The sequence below is a fragment of the Delphinus delphis genome, chromosome 3 (genome assembly GCF_949987515.2).
Source record: "Delphinus delphis chromosome 3, mDelDel1.2, whole genome shotgun sequence".
NCBI classification, from domain to species: Eukaryota; Metazoa; Chordata; class Mammalia; order Artiodactyla; family Delphinidae; genus Delphinus; species Delphinus delphis.
This window is the reverse complement of record NC_082685.1, coordinates 6,811,661-6,830,906: the sequence shown is the minus strand read 5'-3', so window position 1 is coordinate 6,830,906 and position 19,246 is coordinate 6,811,661. Positions and strand designations below refer to the sequence as shown.

The 19,246-nt window shown below is 44.1% G+C and overlaps 1 protein-coding gene across 4 annotated transcripts in view; it reads right to left on the bottom strand.

Moving 5' to 3' along the window:
• Window positions 1-455: 455 nt before the first annotated feature.
• VAV1 (vav guanine nucleotide exchange factor 1) overlaps window positions 456-19,246 on the bottom strand; it is a 51,242-nt gene continuing 32,451 nt past the window's right edge. The window contains exons 14-27 of one of the 4 annotated variants that reach the window (XM_060007583.1): window positions 19,044-19,176; window positions 18,638-18,747; window positions 17,719-17,820; window positions 17,392-17,489; window positions 17,276-17,298; window positions 17,054-17,099; window positions 14,412-14,548; window positions 14,022-14,087; window positions 11,723-11,754; window positions 7,656-7,772; window positions 6,094-6,181; window positions 4,045-4,159; window positions 2,572-2,720; window positions 456-751 (exon numbers count right to left, since the gene is read on the bottom strand). In XM_060007583.1, coding sequence (XP_059863566.1) covers window positions 698-751; window positions 2,572-2,720; window positions 4,045-4,159; window positions 6,094-6,181; window positions 7,656-7,772; window positions 11,723-11,754; window positions 14,022-14,087; window positions 14,412-14,548; window positions 17,054-17,099; window positions 17,276-17,298; window positions 17,392-17,489; window positions 17,719-17,820; window positions 18,638-18,747; window positions 19,044-19,176 — 1,270 coding nt within the window. In that variant the 3' untranslated portion in view covers window positions 456-697. Of the gene's footprint in view, window positions 752-2,571; window positions 2,724-4,044; window positions 4,160-6,093; window positions 6,182-7,655; window positions 7,773-10,219; window positions 10,626-11,722; window positions 11,755-14,021; window positions 14,088-14,411; window positions 14,549-17,053; window positions 17,100-17,275; window positions 17,299-17,391; window positions 17,490-17,718; window positions 17,821-18,637; window positions 18,748-19,043; window positions 19,177-19,246 lie in introns of those variants that run through there. The other 3 variants (XM_060007582.1, XM_060007584.1, XM_060007585.1) reach the window with 3 other exon arrangements.

The window sequence follows — 19,246 nt, the reverse complement described above, 5'->3', positions numbered from 1 at the left end:
AAAATGCAGAGGCACGGAAGATGAAACAGAAGCAATTACGTCTCAGCAGGAGGCAGTGATGGAAGATAACCACCAAGAACTAGCAGTCTTTGCAACACTCCAGTGCCAAAGCCCCTGGAGTTGAGACATGACCTTGGAGAGAATTGACTCAGGAGACCCAGATTCAACTGAGATGAAGGTTTTTACCACTTAGCAGAACTGGAGAGGCTCCAAATAGTAATTATGTCCTATTACAGAAAAAAAAATGAGAGTTCCATGTTTGTGATCTGGAATCTGTGAGCATAAAATTCTTTCCTGCCACGTGGGGGTCTCATTTCCTATTTCAGGTTTTCTTTTAAATGGCAGAGAAAGGTGATGGAGCCAGAAAGCAGGAATTAGTGAGGGGGGCTTTTGTCTGTGTCCCAATGCCCTTGCCCATCTTTCCCTTCCCAGGTCTGACACAAGTCCATCCATTCATCATTTTATTAAAAGCGGTTGACTTGAGCCCTGCCTTCTCGAGGGGACCCAAGAGGAAATCAGTGTATTATAAATTAAGGCAGGGCATCATCCCAGGAGGCCTGCCAGCTGGGCGCTAGCCCTCCACAGTCCATCCCGGACTCTCAGCCCGCCAGGACCTTTCACAGCCCCGAGGCCCGCTGCCTGCTCATCCCAGGCTCAGAGTCTAGAGTTTCTCATCGCTCTGGCAATGTGCCAAAGCTCAGCAGTACTCAGAATAATCCTCTTCCACATAGTTGGAGGGGAACCAGCCAACCTGGAAAGAGACAGGGAAGTGGTCAGGGCAGCCTCTGCACGTTCTCCCACTGTTCCTCGACACACCAGGAAGGTTCCCTCCTACCTCAGGGCCTTTGCACCTGCCATACCTTCTACCCCAGAACGTAACTCCCCTAGATACACCCTCGCTGACCACTCCCACCTCCTACAGTCCTTTACTTACATGTCACCTTATCAGTAAGGGCTTCCTAACCATCCTATTTAAAATTGCAAACCCCATGCACCCCAACAGTCCTTATCCCCACTTCCTGCTTTTCCATAACACTTTTCACCATCTAATTGATTATATATGTTACTTATTTATGGGCTTCTTGTCTGTTTCCCCTCCCTTCACTTCAACAGGCCAGGGATTTTTGTCTGTTTTATTCATCACTGAGTTCCAAAAGCCTAGAATAGTTCCTGGCACACAGTAGACACTTAATAAATATTTGTTGAAAATATGGATGGATGACGCAAGAGGGAGGAGATATGGGGATATATGTATATGTATAACTGATTCACTTTGTTATAAAGCAGAAACTAACGCACCATTGTAAAGCAATTATACTCCAATAAAGATGTTAAAAAAAAAAGATGGATGGAATGATGGATGGATGGGTGGGTGGATGGATGGAGGGATGGATGGAATGATGGATGGATGGATGGATAGATGGATGGATGAAATGATGGATGATGGATGGAATGATGGATGGATGGAATAAAGGATGGATGGATGAAATAAAGGATGAATGGATGGATGGATGGATGGATGGATGAATTCTTTACAGCTCAAACCTTCCTAAACATCCCAAAATCCCCCCTCAAGCCCTAACTCTTCTCTACCACACACTAAATTTACCCTCCAAGGTTCCTAAAACTGTTCACCTAAGCAATTATCTAGGTCACTTTTCACATGTTTCCCTCTGGTAGAATTGAAGCTTCTAACCAGTGTCTTTATCTTCATTCAACAAATATTTTTTGAGAAACCAATACAAGCAAGGCAGTATTCTAGAGGCTAGGAATTCATCAGCAGATGAAATAAAGAATACTTTCTGCCTTATGAGACAAAAATAAGAACCAGACAGAAACTTTTTTGAGAAAATTTAAGGTCCCTCCTGAAAGTCCAAATTCAGGCAGACAAAAGATCACAAAAGGCAAAAGCGGTTGGTCTCAGTTCTGCCTTTTCATGCATTCAATAAATATTGATTGACATACTATGTGACAATCAGTGTTCCAGGCACTGGTGATACTGCAGTGAACAAGATAGAAAAATCCCTCCCCTCGTGTTCCCCAAACATGCCAATCACTCTCTCACCCCAGGGCCTTTGCACGTGCTGGTTCCTCTGGAATACTTTCCCACACCTCCCACCACCCATGACCTGGCTGACCTAACTCATCCCTCAGTGATCAGCTTGGTCTCTCAGAAGGCGCCCTGACCTGCTCCCAGGATGAGCTGGGGGTTCCTTGGGGGCTCCCAAGGTGCCTTATGATTCCCCATCTCAATCTCAACCACTCACTGTTGTAACTGCATGGTTACAGGTCTGTGCTTCTCACCAGACTATGAGTTTCAGGAGGGCAGTGATTTTACTGTGCTCATTTTTGTCTCCTTGGCACCCAGCTAAATGCCCGACCCATAGTAGGTGCTCAATAAATAAGTGCAAGGCGCATAAATGAAATCTGTTCCTTCATCCCTTCCTACCAGGGAAGCCCTTCACACGAGCCCCTGCCCACTCACTCCACTCCATCATCCCGTAGAGCTTCACGAGAGCCAGCTCACCCCACACCCTTTCCCTGGGGCTGCCAAACTCCACCCCAACTCACCCGGCCATAGATCTCCCCTCGCCACCAGCCCTGCTGCCCCTTCTTGTTAAGGATCTTGATGATGTCACCCTCTTTGAGGGACAGCTCTGATCGGTCCCGGGCGCAGAAGTCATAGCGGGCTTTGGCTGTGCCAAAATACTTGGTGCTCCCTGCTGTGTGGGAGAGAGCAGAAGTGGGAAAGGGCCCTGGAGCAGACACACAGCTACCGTCTGGGGGCAGTGGGAGGACAATGCTCCAATAGACCAGGATGAAGAAGGGCTCCTCAATGCTTCCTTCCGCTGAGTGTTGGGTGGCCTGTGTTCTGAGTGTACACAGCTGTCTTCCCAGAATCATCCTTCTAGCCCAACCAGCATCCAAACTTAGAAAGTAATACCAGTTATGATCTTTGAAATGTTACGTATATATTCATAGTGAAAGAAACAGAAGAAAGATGTGGAAGTTCTCATTCTAGGTAATATTAATCATACTAAAGAAGTCCAAGGGTTGAAAAAGAGAGGGAGAAAGATAAGAAAGGGAAAAACTTTCCAAAGTACAATATTAAGTGATATTGCAGACTATAAAATTAATTTGTAGTATTTCTGCAAATAGGCTAAGATTGAACATCCAAATATTCACCGGGATGAATAAGTAACTTGCAGACAGATAGAAACATTTATTTGATTGGGTGATGAGAATAGGGATAATTTTGGTCTCAGTGTCCTAATGTTATGCTGGTGTTGCTTTTTCAAAAATATAACTTTTGAAGTGGTGAATTGTTATTTTATTGGTAAACATTTTAACAATAATTAATTTTAAAATCCCTCTTAAAAAATTTTTTGGACATGTATGTAAGAATTCAGAAACTCCACCACCCAGGCAACTTTTCTGCAAAACGTACTCCAAAATGCACTCCAGAAAAATAAAATCTGAATCAGAATAAGAAATTTTAAAAATAAAGGAAAACACAGAAAACAAGAAATATAGACTGTCTAGATAATTCTTGATATTGAATTTGCAAAGTGAAATGCAATGGTGAAGAAAAAATTCCTAAAATATAAGGTGTGATTGTTTTCATTCATAGCAAACCGTAGCCTACATTCCAAATAACTTCAACAAACCAGGTGAGTAAGAGATACAAAGGAAAAGGAAAGAAAGAGCGTACTAAAGGTCTTGCCTTTCTGTGGGAGGTTATTGATACTAATTCATGCCTGATATTGATACAAAAATAAAGGCTTAAAATGTGTAGGTGAGAACCCTTCTGGTTCCTAGTGTCCTCATCTTCCCAAATATGAAAGTAAACTCTTTCGTCCCAGTAAATGGATATGCAAATCTCTCAAGAGCAAAGGGACAAACTGGAGGTGGGAATTAGCTCAAGCTGTTTCACAGATAGGACTTTTCTATGCCCACAGGAAGGAATGTCCACGGCATCCCCAAACTTTCCCTCCACAATGGGAAGGAGCTGGCACAGCAGGCCCCCAGCTGGAGACAGCCTACCTGGTGGTTTGCTGATGGCTCTCCTCTCAGGCTCCTTGAATGGGAACTGCAGGGTGGTGTCCAGTGACTTGAAGCAATCCTTCAGAGAATTTTGTTGGTAGAATTCTACGAGCTCCTGCAAAGAAAACAGCAGGACAGATGCTCTCCCAGAGGGCCAGCCCACAATGGGGACACAGCTGAAGGAGCCACATCCAACTCCTCATGTGAAACAGGTCCTCCTTCTGGTCTCCCTGGCAAAAGACACCTTGAATGCTCCCCATGATGGGGAGCTCACTCTCTTCCTGGTCAGCCAGGACCATTTTATGGTGAAGAAATCACATTGTCTCAAGACAGTTCTCCTAACAGCCAGTTCATTTCATGATAAATTTACCAAATAATCAACTTGCCTGATGACCAGCTCACCAAAACCAACCCTCCCTGGGTGTCAAGAGCACTATTTTTACAAATAATTGTAATAATAATAAATGCTGTTTACTAAGTACCTACTGTGTGCTGGTCAGTGTGCAACCACACATCATCAAAATCTCCTAATAATCATGGGAGGTGAAAACATTGATGAGTCCCCTAGTTTATAAATGGAGAAACTGAGTCACAGAGAAGGCTCGTGCAGGGTCCCACAGCTGGAAAAGGGCAGATCCAGAATTCAGTCCCAGGACAAGCAATAGAGCGTAGCAGCTAAGAGCTGGCCTCTATAATAAATTGATCTGAATTCAAGTCCCAGATGTGTTGCGTTTAAGAATACTTCTTCCACAAACGCTCAACCTGATTCTAACAGTGGGGAAACAGTCAAGTCAACATTAACATTCTGCAAAACAAAATGTCTTATGTTTTGGAGTTCTAGACTTCAAAAGTTGCAAAGTCATGAAAGACCAAAGAAATAAATAAAAGGCTGGGAAACTATCGCAAATTAAAAGAGACACTAAGGAGATGAAAGGAATGTGTGATTCCCCTAATCATATCCTAGGGGGGAAAGGTTATAAAAGACATAATTCAGGCAATCAGGGAGCTTGGAAAATGGGCTGTGTATTATTATAATAATTTTGTATCAATGTTCAACTTCCTGACTGTGATAATGATACAGTAGTGAGGCAAGAGAATGTCTTTGATAGTCATGCTAAAGTACTTATAGGAAGGGTCACGATGCCCGCAAATTACTCCTAAATAGTGCAGAATAAATGTGTGAGTGTGTGCGCAGAGAGAGAGAGGGAGACAGAGAAAGCCAAAGAGGAAGAATATTAGCCATCAGTAAATCCAGGTGAAAGGTCCACAAATATTCATGACACTATTCCAGCAACATTTCAGTAATGTTTCAGAAATAAAAAATGGGGGCAGGCAAAACTTTCAGAGTAAAAAGTTTGGGGGCAAAATAGATTTGTGGAATGAGTGAACAGTCCCTCATCTTTTGGGCAGTCAAAGATCCATTGGAGGCTCAAGTGAAATTTGAGATACCTTCCTCCCCCAAAAATGCAAATATATGCAAATTTATGGATTTTCTTTCAGAGGATTCCCAGAATCCTCAAGCATCCACAGACCATGGCTAGGATCCGTGTGCCTTAAACCAATGGGCTTAAGATGTCTAAAAGACAGCCCCAAATTATAGGGCACCAAATAGAAACAAAAACACTGGAAAGGCATTTGGATTCTCTGTGAAATGGTCATTAAGCAGATTAGGCAGAGCTAAATCTTGACATCTGACAAAAATAGGGGCTCTGCTATTCGGTGATACCAGATGAGGACTAAATCTCAGTTTCCCGCATGTGTGAAACGGGAACTCAGAGAGTGAGTTGAGCGGATGACGTGCAGTCCTATCTATGATATGTTTGGCACTCGGTCAGTGCTTTGTAAATGTTCACTGATGCTACTGTTGTTTTTGTTGTTATTCTTCTTCTCCGTGTTGATGATTAGGAACATGAGTTTAAAGCCAGTTGCTCCATAGTGCCTCTTGGAGGGGCTGTTCTGAATGTAGGAAAGGGGGTCCCAAGGTGGAGCTTCAGAGAGGGTCCTACCTAGATTCTGGAAGGCTGGGTTTAGGGATACATTGGCCCTTACCATAAGCCCCCGGAAAGCCTTCTTCTCTGTAATCCGGTACAGTCCTTCTGCTGTCATGATTTTAATATGCTTGACCTCAACATTATACCTGGAAGCAGGGAAAGAGAGCGAGACGGTCACTGGGTCCTGAGTCTGGGAATTCAGTCCCATCTCCTGTCGAGTCTCAGCCCCATGCTACACACCCCCAACCATGGAAGAAGCGTTCTTGGCTACTTCAGGGAGGGGGCGACCGCTGGAGCCCGACAGGATCCCTTCCCTGGAGCCTTTGCTGCTCTAAACCTTAATTTCTTGCTCCATATAACAGGAATCATCTTCCTTGACCCACGGAGTTGTTGAGAAGTCAAAAATACCTTATAAAGAAAGCACTGCTGTAGAGTACATAGAATGAAATCTCCACTTCCACTCATATGAATGACCATAGAATCTAAAGGATGTGCGAGAAGGGATCCATTTCCACCAATATGGCGGACCACAGACTAGTAAGGAAGAGGCATGAATTAGCAGAAGTGGTTCTCCAATATGAAGAACTAGATAACCAAAAAAATCTCCTACTCAAAAAACCCCTAGAAATGCCGTGAAAAAAATGCTGAGCTCTCAAAAATGTAAGGGAAATCCCCAGAGGCCAAAAATGAGGATGAAACTTAAAAGTATATGTCTTTTTACTCTTTTTTTTGTTTGTTTTTTTGGCCACGCTACACAGCTTGGGGAATCTTAGTTCCCCAACCAGGGATCGAACCCCAGCCCCCAGCAAGAGAAGCACAGAGTCCTAACCACTGGACCGCCAAGAAATTCCCGAGGAGCATATGTCTTAATCACATAGAAATATGCGATGAGTTACTGGATCCCTGTTGGGTAGAGAGTTGGCACTGAGACCCACCCACACCCATAAGGGTAGACTGTCAAAAAGCTACATCCTCAGGAAAAGAGGTGGTCTAGAAAAGCCCACCCATGAGCACAGCAGGGACCATGTGAAAGCTTGTCTCAGACCCAAAACAGAAAAGTCACCCTTGAGAATTCATAACCTCAGTCCTACCCTCTTATGGGTTTAGTATTTATTCTTAAACCACCTGTGGAGTCTGGGAAACTAAGGAATTAACCCAAAATATTTTAACCTGAAAAAGAAATGAACTTGTTGGTGATTCCCAACAGAAGCAAATGCAAAATCTCTGGGGACCCAGGCAGCAAAGATACCCACAGGGAAAGCCCCGCTTAAAATCACAAGACCCAGTGACAAAACCAACAAGGAAATAAGTCACCACAAGCAAGAAGCTGAACCCAAGAAACAGCAAGGCAGGAAAGCCGGGGTTTGCAAGACTTGGGTCCAGATTGCATTTCTGCCTCTTCCTAGAGTATGCTAAATGCCTCCTGGAGCCTCGCTTAAGAAGCATATCTCTTTCCTGTGGGTTGCCAGTCGAGTAAAAGAAATCAGAAAGATTAAAAACACCTAGGACCCTGCAGGAGCTCAATAAAAGATAACTATCGTGACTGTACATCTTTCTTCTTCCTAAGCACCTGCAGTGCCCAGGTCACAAGGGGAGATAGGTCAGGAAAGGAGGAATTACTTAATGCTGATGGCAAATTCTGCAGCATCTTTCACCCTCTGTCGCACCAAAAACGTCCCGTCCGAGCGGTTGGTGAGGATGCCTTCCGCCGCGGCTCGCTCCATGGGGCCCGCGTACCTGTCGAGATACACCAAGGAGAAAGGTCCACACAGCCCCTATGTTGCCCTATTGAGGCTGCTTTTCCCCCCAACCCCTGTGATTTCTTTTTAAGTGAATGACAGCCTGGGTCTAGCAGCGCCCTTAGACACTATAAACCTTGGGGGAGGCATTGGCCAGAGTCCCGAAGTGGCAGTGGCCATTAGATATCTGTAAGTCACACCCAAGGTTTCACCCCTGGATTGCAGGAGACAACTCGGTCCTTTGGGTGTGACTGTGTTTCCGTGTGACACAATAAGAAATATATATTTGGTTTCTGTGCCCCCCACCCTTTCCTGGCACGCAACTCCTAAAAGTTTCGGAATCTCCGACGTGATAAGTGTCTTTTTCTGTGCTAATGAGATGACTGGGGGCTCTTCGATAGCCTCAGGATGGGGGCTGGTGGCCGGAAGAAACAACCACGTGGTTAGAGGGTTGGAACTTTCAGCCTCACCCCACCCCTACATATGGGGAGAGAAGAGGGGCTGGAGGTTGAGTTCACTAATGGCCAGTGATTTAACCAATCTTGCCTACGTAATGATGCCTCAACCAAACCCCAACCGAATGGTTTTGGAGAGACTCCAGGTTGGTGAACACAGGGAGGTACGGGGAGGGTGCAAGCCCAGAGAGGGCGTGGAAGCTCCGTCCCCTTTCCCCATACCCTGCCCTGTGCATCTCTTCCATCTGACTGTTCCTGAGTTGAATCCTTTTATAATAAACTGGTAATCTAGCATGGAAACTGTTTCTCCAAGTTCTGTGAGCTTGTGTTAGCAAATTACCAAACCCAAGGAGGGGGTTGTGGGAACCCCCCATTTATAGCCGATGGGTCAGAAGTAGGGGTGGCCTGAGCTTGTGATTGGCATCTGAAGTGGGGGATTGTCTCGTGGGACTGAGCCCTTCATCTGTGGGATCTGATGCTAACTCCAGACAAACAGTGTCAGAATTGAATTGAATTGTAGGACACCCAAGCTGGTGTCTGGAGAACTGGAGAATCGTTTGATGTAGGAAGAAAATCCCACACATTTTGGTTTTAGAATTGCTGAGACTGTGAGTATAGAAAAACAGTTGTTGGGTTTTCTTTCTTTTACTTGGAATTTGGCATGCCTGGACAGGTATTTACTGAGTGTCCACTGTCCGTCCATCTCTGTGGTCACCAGGACGGAAATAGGGTGAGGAGAGTGAAAGATAGCCTCAGGTACAAAATTTAAAGGGCAAAAGCCCCAAAACTCAGACATCAAGATAAATAATAACAAGTAAAATAAGTAGTATTTTAATGCAGTATTTTTAAAGTGCAAAAACATCCGTAAAAGGAATGAAGTACTGATACATTCTACAACGCGGATGAACCTTGGAAACGTGATGCTGAGAGAAGCCAGTCACGTAAGGGCACGTACTGTATGATTCCACGTACATGAAACATCGAGAACAGGCAAACCCATAGAGACAGAACGTACATTAGGGATGGTCAAGGGCTGGGGGAAGGGGATGGGGGTGATGGTTAAGGTGACGGGGTTTCTTTTGGGGGGGTGATGAGAATGTTTTGGAGCTAGATAGAGGTGCTGTTTGCGCACCATAGTGAATGTACTCGATGCCATTAAATATATCGGGCTGGCCAAAAAGTTCGTTCGGGCCTTTCCGTCCGGGGCAACCTGAACGAATTTTTTGGCCAGCCCAAGAGATGTGAAAAATAAATAGAGGTGTGACTAGGAATATTTTATGCTGTAAATGTAAATATATAACATAAATAACATATATTAATTATAGATAATATATAATTATATGTGATGTATCAGTGTGGACATGAATATATTTATGGCATAAATATAAGCATAAAAATATAACTATAGATAACACAATTATAAATAATATATAAATATGAATGTGTTTATGCTATAAATGTAAATACATAACATATATATTAATCATATACTATATAATTATAGATAATATATGTGGGACTATGCATACATTTGTGCCATAAATTTAAATATATAACATAAATAATATATATGAACTATAGACAATACATTTATCATATAAAATATGAATTATTTATTATATACAAATACAAATATGTTTATGCTATAAATGTAAATATATAACAATATATATTAATTATATAATTACAGATAACATGTAAATGTGAATAGGACTATATTTATAAGGTGAATATAACATAATGTATGTTAATTATACACAATATATACTATAGATAATATATAAATATGAATACAAATATATGCTATAAATATATAGCATAATATGCATTAATTTTATATAATACATAATTATATGATCCATAAATGTGAATATGTAATATAAACGTAAATATTAACATAAATGCCACTTTGGTTAATTTTAGGTCATGTAAATTTCACCTCAATTTTAAAAATAAGTTCAAAAAAAATCTGTGATGAGCAAAATGTCAAAATTTTAAATAAGGGCAAGATCTGACTCTGCAGTTGCCTGATTCACCACAATTCACCTTTCCCTACTCCCAGCCCTATCATATCCTGTGTCTTTATTTACAGTTTCGGTATTTTGCTCATCACAGATTTTTTTTGCCTTGCTTTCGATTTTTTAAAATATTGCATTAAAATAGTATGGATCTCGATGCCTGAGCGTTTTGGCACCCCCTTAAATGTTGCACCCAAAGTCAGGGTCTCACTCTCCTCAATCCAGTTCTGGCCCTCGTGACCTGGTGACAACATCTGGCAGGGCAGGGGCAGAGCGGGCACAGCCTCAGGTGACCACGGTTTAAATCCTGGCTCTGCCACCTAGTTGCTCTGTGACCTCGGGAACTGAGTTTGCTACTTTGAGCCCCAATTTCCTTTTCTGAAAAGAGGAGATAAAACTGCCCATCACAGAGGGACATTTTTGACAAACGGCAATAATGCAGTTGGTGCACATCATACATGGTAGGCAATCACGACACGGGTGTGTTATTATGCCCTTTGGGTAATAAGGTCAGGCTTTGGAGTCAGCCAAGCTTGGGTTCGAATCCGACCTCCTTCACTTCCTCACTTGGTGATACTGAACAAATCACTTGTCCTCTCTGAGCCTCGGTTTCCTCCTTTGCAGAAAGAGAGTAAGAATAACACGTACTTCAAAGTGTTACTACCGGAATTGAATGTGTCCTTGAAGTGCTGACACACGGTCATAAAAACAATACCATAGCATGTCCGAATCTAAGATGCCAATGATTGTAAAATTCACTGTGGTTTCGTGGGCAATTACGAAATAAAAATTAACTACCCATAAAATTAAGCAGAAGACTCAGACACCACTCATTGTAAGAGCCGTTCCAATGCCAGAGATGTTAAAACGTGGGGGAGAAAAATGTGTATTTTAGAATGCATGAAATGCAGTCGTAACAACGGGTGCTAATAATAACAGATAATAAAGTGCTTTTTGTGTGCCAGGAACAGAGCTAAGCACTTTCTAGGCTCATGGAAACCGCCTAACAGCCTTATGAAGCAGATATTATTCATCTGTTTTCCAGAGAGGAAAGCGGAAGCACAGAGAAGTTGAGTAACTGGCCAAAGGTCACAGAACTGGATAATATTGGAGTCAGGATTTGAACCCAGGTCAGTGGGCTCCAAAGCAACACTGAAAACCTCCATCCCTCACTGCTCTATCAGTAGTAGGTGCTTAAAGAAAGGGGGCGTGGGGGTGGGGAGAGGGAACTGCCATCGTATCATCACCATCATTTTCCTTCCGGTGAGAACATAATGTCCCAAAGTCAGGGACCTTCTTTTGTTTGTTCTCTCCTCAGCAGCCCCCAGCATAGGGCTGGAGCCAGCAGTTAATGCCCAAGGTTTGAAGAATGAATAACTGATGGGTTGGTAGCCCCCATCCCCACCCCAATGCCCAGCCCAGTCATCCACCCCAAAGCACCCCAAGTTGAAAATTTAAAAAGTGGTTCTACTTACCAGAGATGAACAGACAGGTCCTGAGGGGGACCCTGGGGACACAAAGACCAAGACTCAGGGCAAAGGGTCCAGCACGCAACAGGCTTCAGGGCACTACATTCATTCATTCATTCATTTTTTCCACTATCATTTATTGGGGGCCTGTTGTGCCAGGCACTGTGCGTTTCAGTGGAAAAACAGTCCCAGAATCCAGGGGGAGAAATCGGTCCACCCTCAAATGAATCAGCTTTAAAGAGGCAGCTACGTTTGTAGGCAGAAATTGGAGAGACGTTCAGATCTTGGCTTCCGAAAGCCACGTTCCAATGAAAGGACCCAGGCTCCTTGGGAAAACGGTTGATTCCAAGATTGGGGCAGAAAAAGTACAAGAGAAGTCTGCTATCGTGCTAGAAAGTAAGGAAGGGCTCAAAGAATGATGGGGACATGTCGAAAGGACAGAAGAGCCAGCCTGAAGGGGCTCCCATTGGTCAAGGGTGGGACACCCTTTATTTTTTAAAATAAAAATCCAGGAACATTTCCTGAGATAGATAACACACAGATACATAGATAGACACATAGAATATTGATTGATAGATACATAGATACACAGATAAATACAAAGATGATTATTAGATAGATACATAGATGATTGATAGATACACAGATGGATACATAACATAGACAGATGATTGATAGATACACAGATACATAGATACACAGATGATTGATAGATACAAAGATGATTGACTGATACACAGATAAATACATAAATGATTATTAGATAGATACATAGATGATTGATAGATACACAGATACATAGGTACACAGATGATTGACAGATACATAGATACAAAGATGATTGATAGATACATAGATGCATACATATAGAATACCTAGATATATAGATTAGAAGAGACAGTTCTTCTTTACAATAGAATATCTGCTAATAACTTCGCAGGAAAGGATGGAGTTGGAAATTCATAATGTAACTCCACAGTGGAGAAATGACCCAAGCCAAAAAAAAAAAAAAGTCAAAGATATTTTTGGGAAAAGTATAAACGTGTACTCTGGATTACATAATATATAATGATTTATATTAAATATAATAATTTATATAATAGTATAATGTCCTTGTTGAATTTCATGTCTTTAAAAATCATGCTGTGATTATACAAGAGAAGGTTCCTGTTCTTGGGAGATATTCAGAGATGAAGGAGAAATACGTCTGTAAACTTACTTTGAAGTATCTCAGGAAAAATAAATAATAGACATTTTGAAATAAATAAATTGTGCAGAGAAAGATGATAGAGCAAATGGGACAAAATGTTAACAGGTAGTGAATCTGAGTAAAGGATGTATGGAAGTTCTTTGCATTATTCTCAGGACTTTTCTGGAAGTCTGAAATTAACATAAAATGAAAGGGACAAAAACGGGACTTTCCCTCTGCAGGCTCCTATGAGGTCTGTGAAGCAGGCAGCAGGGTCATGAGGGAGGATAAGGTTTGGGAAGAGTGGGGAAGATCTTAAGTCATCATCAGGAAGAGGGAATCAGGGGCTCCCCTGGTGGCACAGTGGTTAAGAACCTGCCTGCCAAGGCAGGGACACGGGTTCGAGCCCTGATCCGGGAAGATCCCACATGCGGCAGAGCAACTAAGCCTGTGAGCCACAACTACTGAACCTGCGCTTCTAGAGCCCGCGAGCCACAACTACTGAAGCCCTCGTGCCACAACTACTGAAGCCCGTGCGCCTAGAGACCGTGCTCCGCAACAAGAGAAGCCACCGCAATGAGAAGCCCGCGCACCGCAACGAAGAGTAGCCCCCGCTCGCTGCAACTAGAGAAAGCCTGCGGGCAGCAATGAAGACCCAACGCAGCCAAAAATAAATAATAAATAAATAAATTTTTTTAAAAAAAGATGAGGGAATCAGGGGAGCGGGGAACAGGTGAAGAAGGACAGGGGCCGGGCAGAGTTGTGGACAGGTCTGTTCCCAAAAGCTGGGCAAGGAGGCACGGGGTGGGGAGTGACCCTGTAGAGGACTCTGTTCAGTGCCCCAGAAGGCAGGCAGGGGTTGGCCAACCTTCTAGACCCCTGCTTCTTTTCCTGATGATGGAAAGGATCTTCATACAAGAAAAAACAAAGAGAAAAGGACTGGTCACCTTTCCCAGGGTGGCCCCCACTCTGGGCTCAGTCATTGAGGTAGGGAGTGACCTGCCATGATGGACGGCCCCCTCCTGATCTCAGGAGCATCTCCCCAACGCTGCAGAGGGTCGCGGGACCCTCTCTGAACTCCCCTGCCCTCTCTCCAACCAGACTTGAGACACTCACATGCACGTAGGGCTTGACCCTGTTACAGGGAAACCAGCCAACTTCATTGGTAGACGTATTCCTGCCCTAAGAAGATGGGAGGGAAAGATGGACAGAGAAGTTACAGGCAACCAACATGCGTGTGTGTGTGTCCATCTTTCACCCAACGGCCACTCTGCTTGGCCATCTATCTCTCCATGGCCTGGATGCCCAGAGAGGTGTCAATCAGTATCAACTTCCTGGGAAGACCACCAGCTCAGAAGGGCCAGGCCAGCCCCAGAAATCCCCATAGACGTCACTCTCCCCAGAGCAGCCATGTCCAGTTGTGCCATGATCCCATTTCCAAGGTCACCTACACCCTGACCCCAAGCTCAGGTCCTTCTCCATCACTCCCACAGCCCCAGCCTGTACCTCCCACCAGTTCTGTTCGGCTTCCGCCTTGGTGAGTTCCACAATGTCTCCAGGGCTGAGGCGTAGAAAAGGTCCGATGGCTCCAGGGGGTGGAGGCAGCCCATAGTACTCCTGGCACACCTCCATCTTGGGCAGGCCTGGAGGGGAGGGGAGGTGGTGACACAGTACGGCTGGTAGTCCGGGACTTTCAAACCTGAGTCTCACCGCTCACCAAGATGACGAAAATTAAAAAGACAGACAATACGGCAACACCAAGTGGGGGCGAGGATGTGGATGGAGCAACTGGGAGTCACCCGGATTTCTGGATTCTACTTTTTTGTTTTTCCTTGAAGAAGTTTTTCATATGAAAATACTTTAAATAATTTTTTTGGCAAAAACAGGGAGGGTGGCCACCACCCCGTAGTCCATTCCTACATGGCCGTAGGAATCCACTTTGGAAAACTATTTGGCTGTATCCACTAAGGCTAATTCCACTCCTGATAGATCACCAAGAGAAATGAAAACATAGGTCCCAGAGAGTCACAGCCAAGAATGTTTACAGCAGCTGTCTTCACAAGAGCCAGAAAAATGGGCAACAAACCCAATGTCCTCAAGGAGATGGATACACACAGCACAAAATACAATAAGCAATGAAAAAGAACAAATGACTGCTTCAGGCAGCCGCACTCGTATGCAGTAACTGAGTCCCTGCTGTACAAGTTCATGTGGATGAAGTTCAAGGGCAGACAAAACTAATCTATGATCATAGAGGTCAGACAGTGGTTCCCTCTGGGAGGTGGGATGGACTATAGCAGTGAGTATGACCAACACCATCCAGTAAAACTTTCTGCGATGATGGAAATGTTCTATACATTAATCTGAATGGCGGGTACATGGGTGGAAATTCAGTGAGCCATACATTTAAGATTTATTCATTTTATACACCTTATGGTATGTATTTTCTATCTCAATAGAAATATTTCAAAAAAACAAAACACAGAAATATTTCTATCTCAATAGAAAATTATATATTTATATATACAATGGATATGAGCAAGTGTATATATGTGTACATATATACGAACATATATGCATTGGCTATGTTTAACTATATATATATATATAGAGACTCACATACACTCATATATATTTCCTCCTATTGAGGACATTTGGGTTGTCTGGTTTTTGACCAATAAAGCTGATATATGCATTTTTGTATAAAGCTGATTTTATACATATGTATTACTATATTATATATATATATATGTTCCTACTATTGAGGACATTTGAGTTGTTGCTAACTTTTGACTATTACAAATAAGACTGATGTATCTATATCTAGCTGTAGATATAGAACTACAGCTAGATATCTATGTATCCGGATAGATAGATAGATAGATAGATGATAGATAGATCGACCTGAAACTGAATCTTTACACTGATTCTGTATGACTGTGAGCAAAGAGTTTATTTTTCTTGGCCACACCAAGTTCTTTAATAATGCCTTGCCGTCCTGCTTCCTAGCCTTCGTACATGCTGTTCCCTCTGCCTGGAACACTCCTGCCTCCTCATCTGTCTGACTACTCCTTACCCTCAAGTGTCCACTTTAATGCCACCTCCTCTGAGAAGCCTTCCCTGAAGGCTCAGATTCATCAGGTCCCCCGGTTGAATGCTCTGGAAAACCCTCTACTTCGCCTACTTCAACTGCAATGACTTAGCCAAAGTCTGTCTCCTGCTACCAGCCTGGGAGCTTTGCAAGGACAGGAAGCACACTGTTTTCAGTCACCATTTGCCCCAGACAATATATACAGTAGTTGCTGAATAAAAATCACCCATCACGACTATGATCCCACAAACATCATTAATATACACCAAAATCCAGCCTTTCCCCACTGCCATTGGGCTAAAAAGAATTCTGGCTTGGCCAAACCCTGCATCTCCTGCAACCATCCAGTTGGACTACACTTTGCTGAAACTACTCCATTATGATAAGATTTTGTGATACAGAATCAGTACGAGAAGGGATGAGGTATGCCCAGCCAGCTAAGACTACAGATGGAGTTTGTCAGCGAGAAAAAAAAAAGGGGGGGCGGGGGGGGCAGTGAATAATAAAAGTGAATGGGAGGGGGTGGAGGGATGAATTGGGAATTTGGGGTTAATGGATACACACTACTATATATAAAATAAACAACAAGAACCTACTGTATAGCACAGGGACCTATATTCAATATCTTATATTACTGGATCAATATAGTAATAAACTATAATGGAAAAGAATCTGAATATCTATAGATATATATAGATATATCTATAGATATATATATAACTGAATCACTTTGCTGTACACCTGAATCATTGTAACTCAACTATACTTCAGTTTTAAAAGTACGTATATACATAAAAATGTGAATGGGAGAGAAAGAGCATCTTAACAAGGATTTCTATGTTCTGTGCATCCCCTTCACAGTGTTTGAGCAAAGCTAGTAAAGAATGTGAGTTCGTTATTTATAAATTCCTTTGGGGTTTCTAGGACTGGAACAAATGCTTTATAAGCAGGGCATTATGTGGTCATTAATATAATTGTTGAGATCTGCCCCTGGACCAGCATCACTGAGGCGGACTAGATTTATTTCTGCCGCACACAGCGCCCCCTTCTGACTCACCTAGCTCATTCCTCTTTTTGTCTTGAGCCCGCCGATGTGGCTTATCCTGGAGGGAGAGACCAAGAAAGCAAGTATCGCTACCTGTGCCCAGCCTGAGGGCTCCTCAGCCCTTATCTGAGCACCCAGCAAAGAGCCATGCCCACTGCCAAGGGCTCCCGGGTCCTGCCTTCCCTACCCGCCCCCCTGATTTTCCACGCACAGAAAGGAGCATGGGGGTCTTACCTTCTTCATAGTTCCTGCAAAATCTATGAGAGGGTAAAGGAAATACTAGTTAGAATGGGAACCCCCCACCCTCCATGCAGAAGCAAGCCCACCTCCCAACTTCAGTCTCCTGGTACCTTGCCCGTGTCGACCACATGGAGGGACCCTCCCCAGACACTCCTTGTGTGCAGGTGCACGGCACCGCTGGCAACGGTAGCCCTGATAGAAAGTGCCTCTGGGATGCAGGGAGAAGATAAAGAAGAGAGTCAGTGATGTTGAATGAACACAGCCAATCGTTTTACCAACAACATAAAGGGCCCCTTTGTGTTCTCTTTAGAGCAGGACAGAGATGGAGAAGCTAAAGGTCAAAGGAGGGCCTCCCCCCTCCCAACTCAGGGCCATGACAGTCAAAGAGGAAGAGCCAACCCAGCCCAGGACCCAGGTCCATCCTCCCAGACTCCCACCTCAGCAGCATCTGGCAAGCCTTGCAGGACGTGGTGTCCTCAAAGGAAAACATCTGGAAGTCATGCCCGTTGGCAGTGGCGTTCTCGGGGTAGATGTTGGAGCTGGTGAGGGAAGATAATTCCATGCAATGGAACAGGATTCAGCCATAAAAGGGAATGGAGTACCAACACACGCTGCAGTGCAGATGGATGAAGACCTCATTCTTTTTCATGGCTGAATACTATTCCATTGCATGGATATGCCCTGTTGTGTTTGTCCATCCATCCATTGATGGACGTTTGTATTGTTGCCACCTTTTGGCTGTTGTGAATAGTGCTGCAATGAACATGCGTGAAGACAGAAAGCGGATTAGTGGTTGCCAGGGGCTGGGAGCAAGGGAAATGGGGAGTGATCACTTAATGGTTGCAGGGTCTCCTTTGGGGTGGATGAAAATGTTCTGGAACTGGATAGAGGTGATGGTCGCACATTGTGAATGTACTAAATGCCATTGAAATGTACACTTTAAAATGGCTATGTTTGGGGAACTCTCTGCTGGTCCAGTGGTTAGGAGTCCATGCTTTCACTGCCAAGGGCCTGGGTTCGATCCCTGTGGGGGAACTAAGATCCCACAAGCCGCGCAGCACAGCCAAAAAAAAAAAAAAAAAAAAGTCTAAGTTTTTGTTATGTGAATTTCACCTCAAGAAAAAGAAGGAGGAGGGAGGATTTTCAGGCTGGTGACTGAAGCTTACAAAGACTTGGCATTCTGGTGATGCATACAGCCTTAAAAGACTGTCCCTCTCATTTCCCAGATGAGGAAACTGAGATTCAGAGTGGTCCCATGGCAGAGATGAGACGACAGCACAGAATTGCCTCCCAGATCCTGCACCCAAATGCTACAGTCCTCTGAGGATAGAAAGATGGAGGAGGAGGGTGTCTTACATGGCCATCTCGAACTGCTCCAACCACTTCTTCTTCAGTTCTCGTGTCTTGAAGAACAGCTCATAGCCCTGGGCACCTTGGTCCTCAATCAGGAGGAACATGTGAGTCCACTGCAGGGAAGCAGGGTTGAAAATGAAGGCACCTGCTCGGAAGAGGGTGGGACCACACGCCCATTGACCCTACCACTGTGGGGAGAAAAGGGTCAAGCCAACTACAGCCTGTCTGCTCCCAGGAGAGCCATGCATGGGTTACCATGCAAAGGGCTGCCCAGGAGAAACAAATACACGTTCACAAATCTAAAATCACACAACACACGCACTGGCGTTCCAAAGGCCAAGTGGAGAGCTCCAGCTGCATTGAGGCTCCCCAGCACTGAGGTTCCCCAGTTACAGCCTCCGAGCCTCACCTTCTTGTTGTCCCGCTCTCCGGAGGAGTCATCTCTAACCTGGAAGCTGTGCAGGTTCACAAAGTCCTTGAGGTCGTAGGTGTCCCCTCGGCGCTTACAGATGAGCAGAGCTTTGTCGAGCAGGAAGGCGTACCTGGAAGCAGCTGGGTCAGGTGCCCCTGTCGGGCTCCTCCTTAAGTCCCCACCAGCTCTCTGCCTGATCC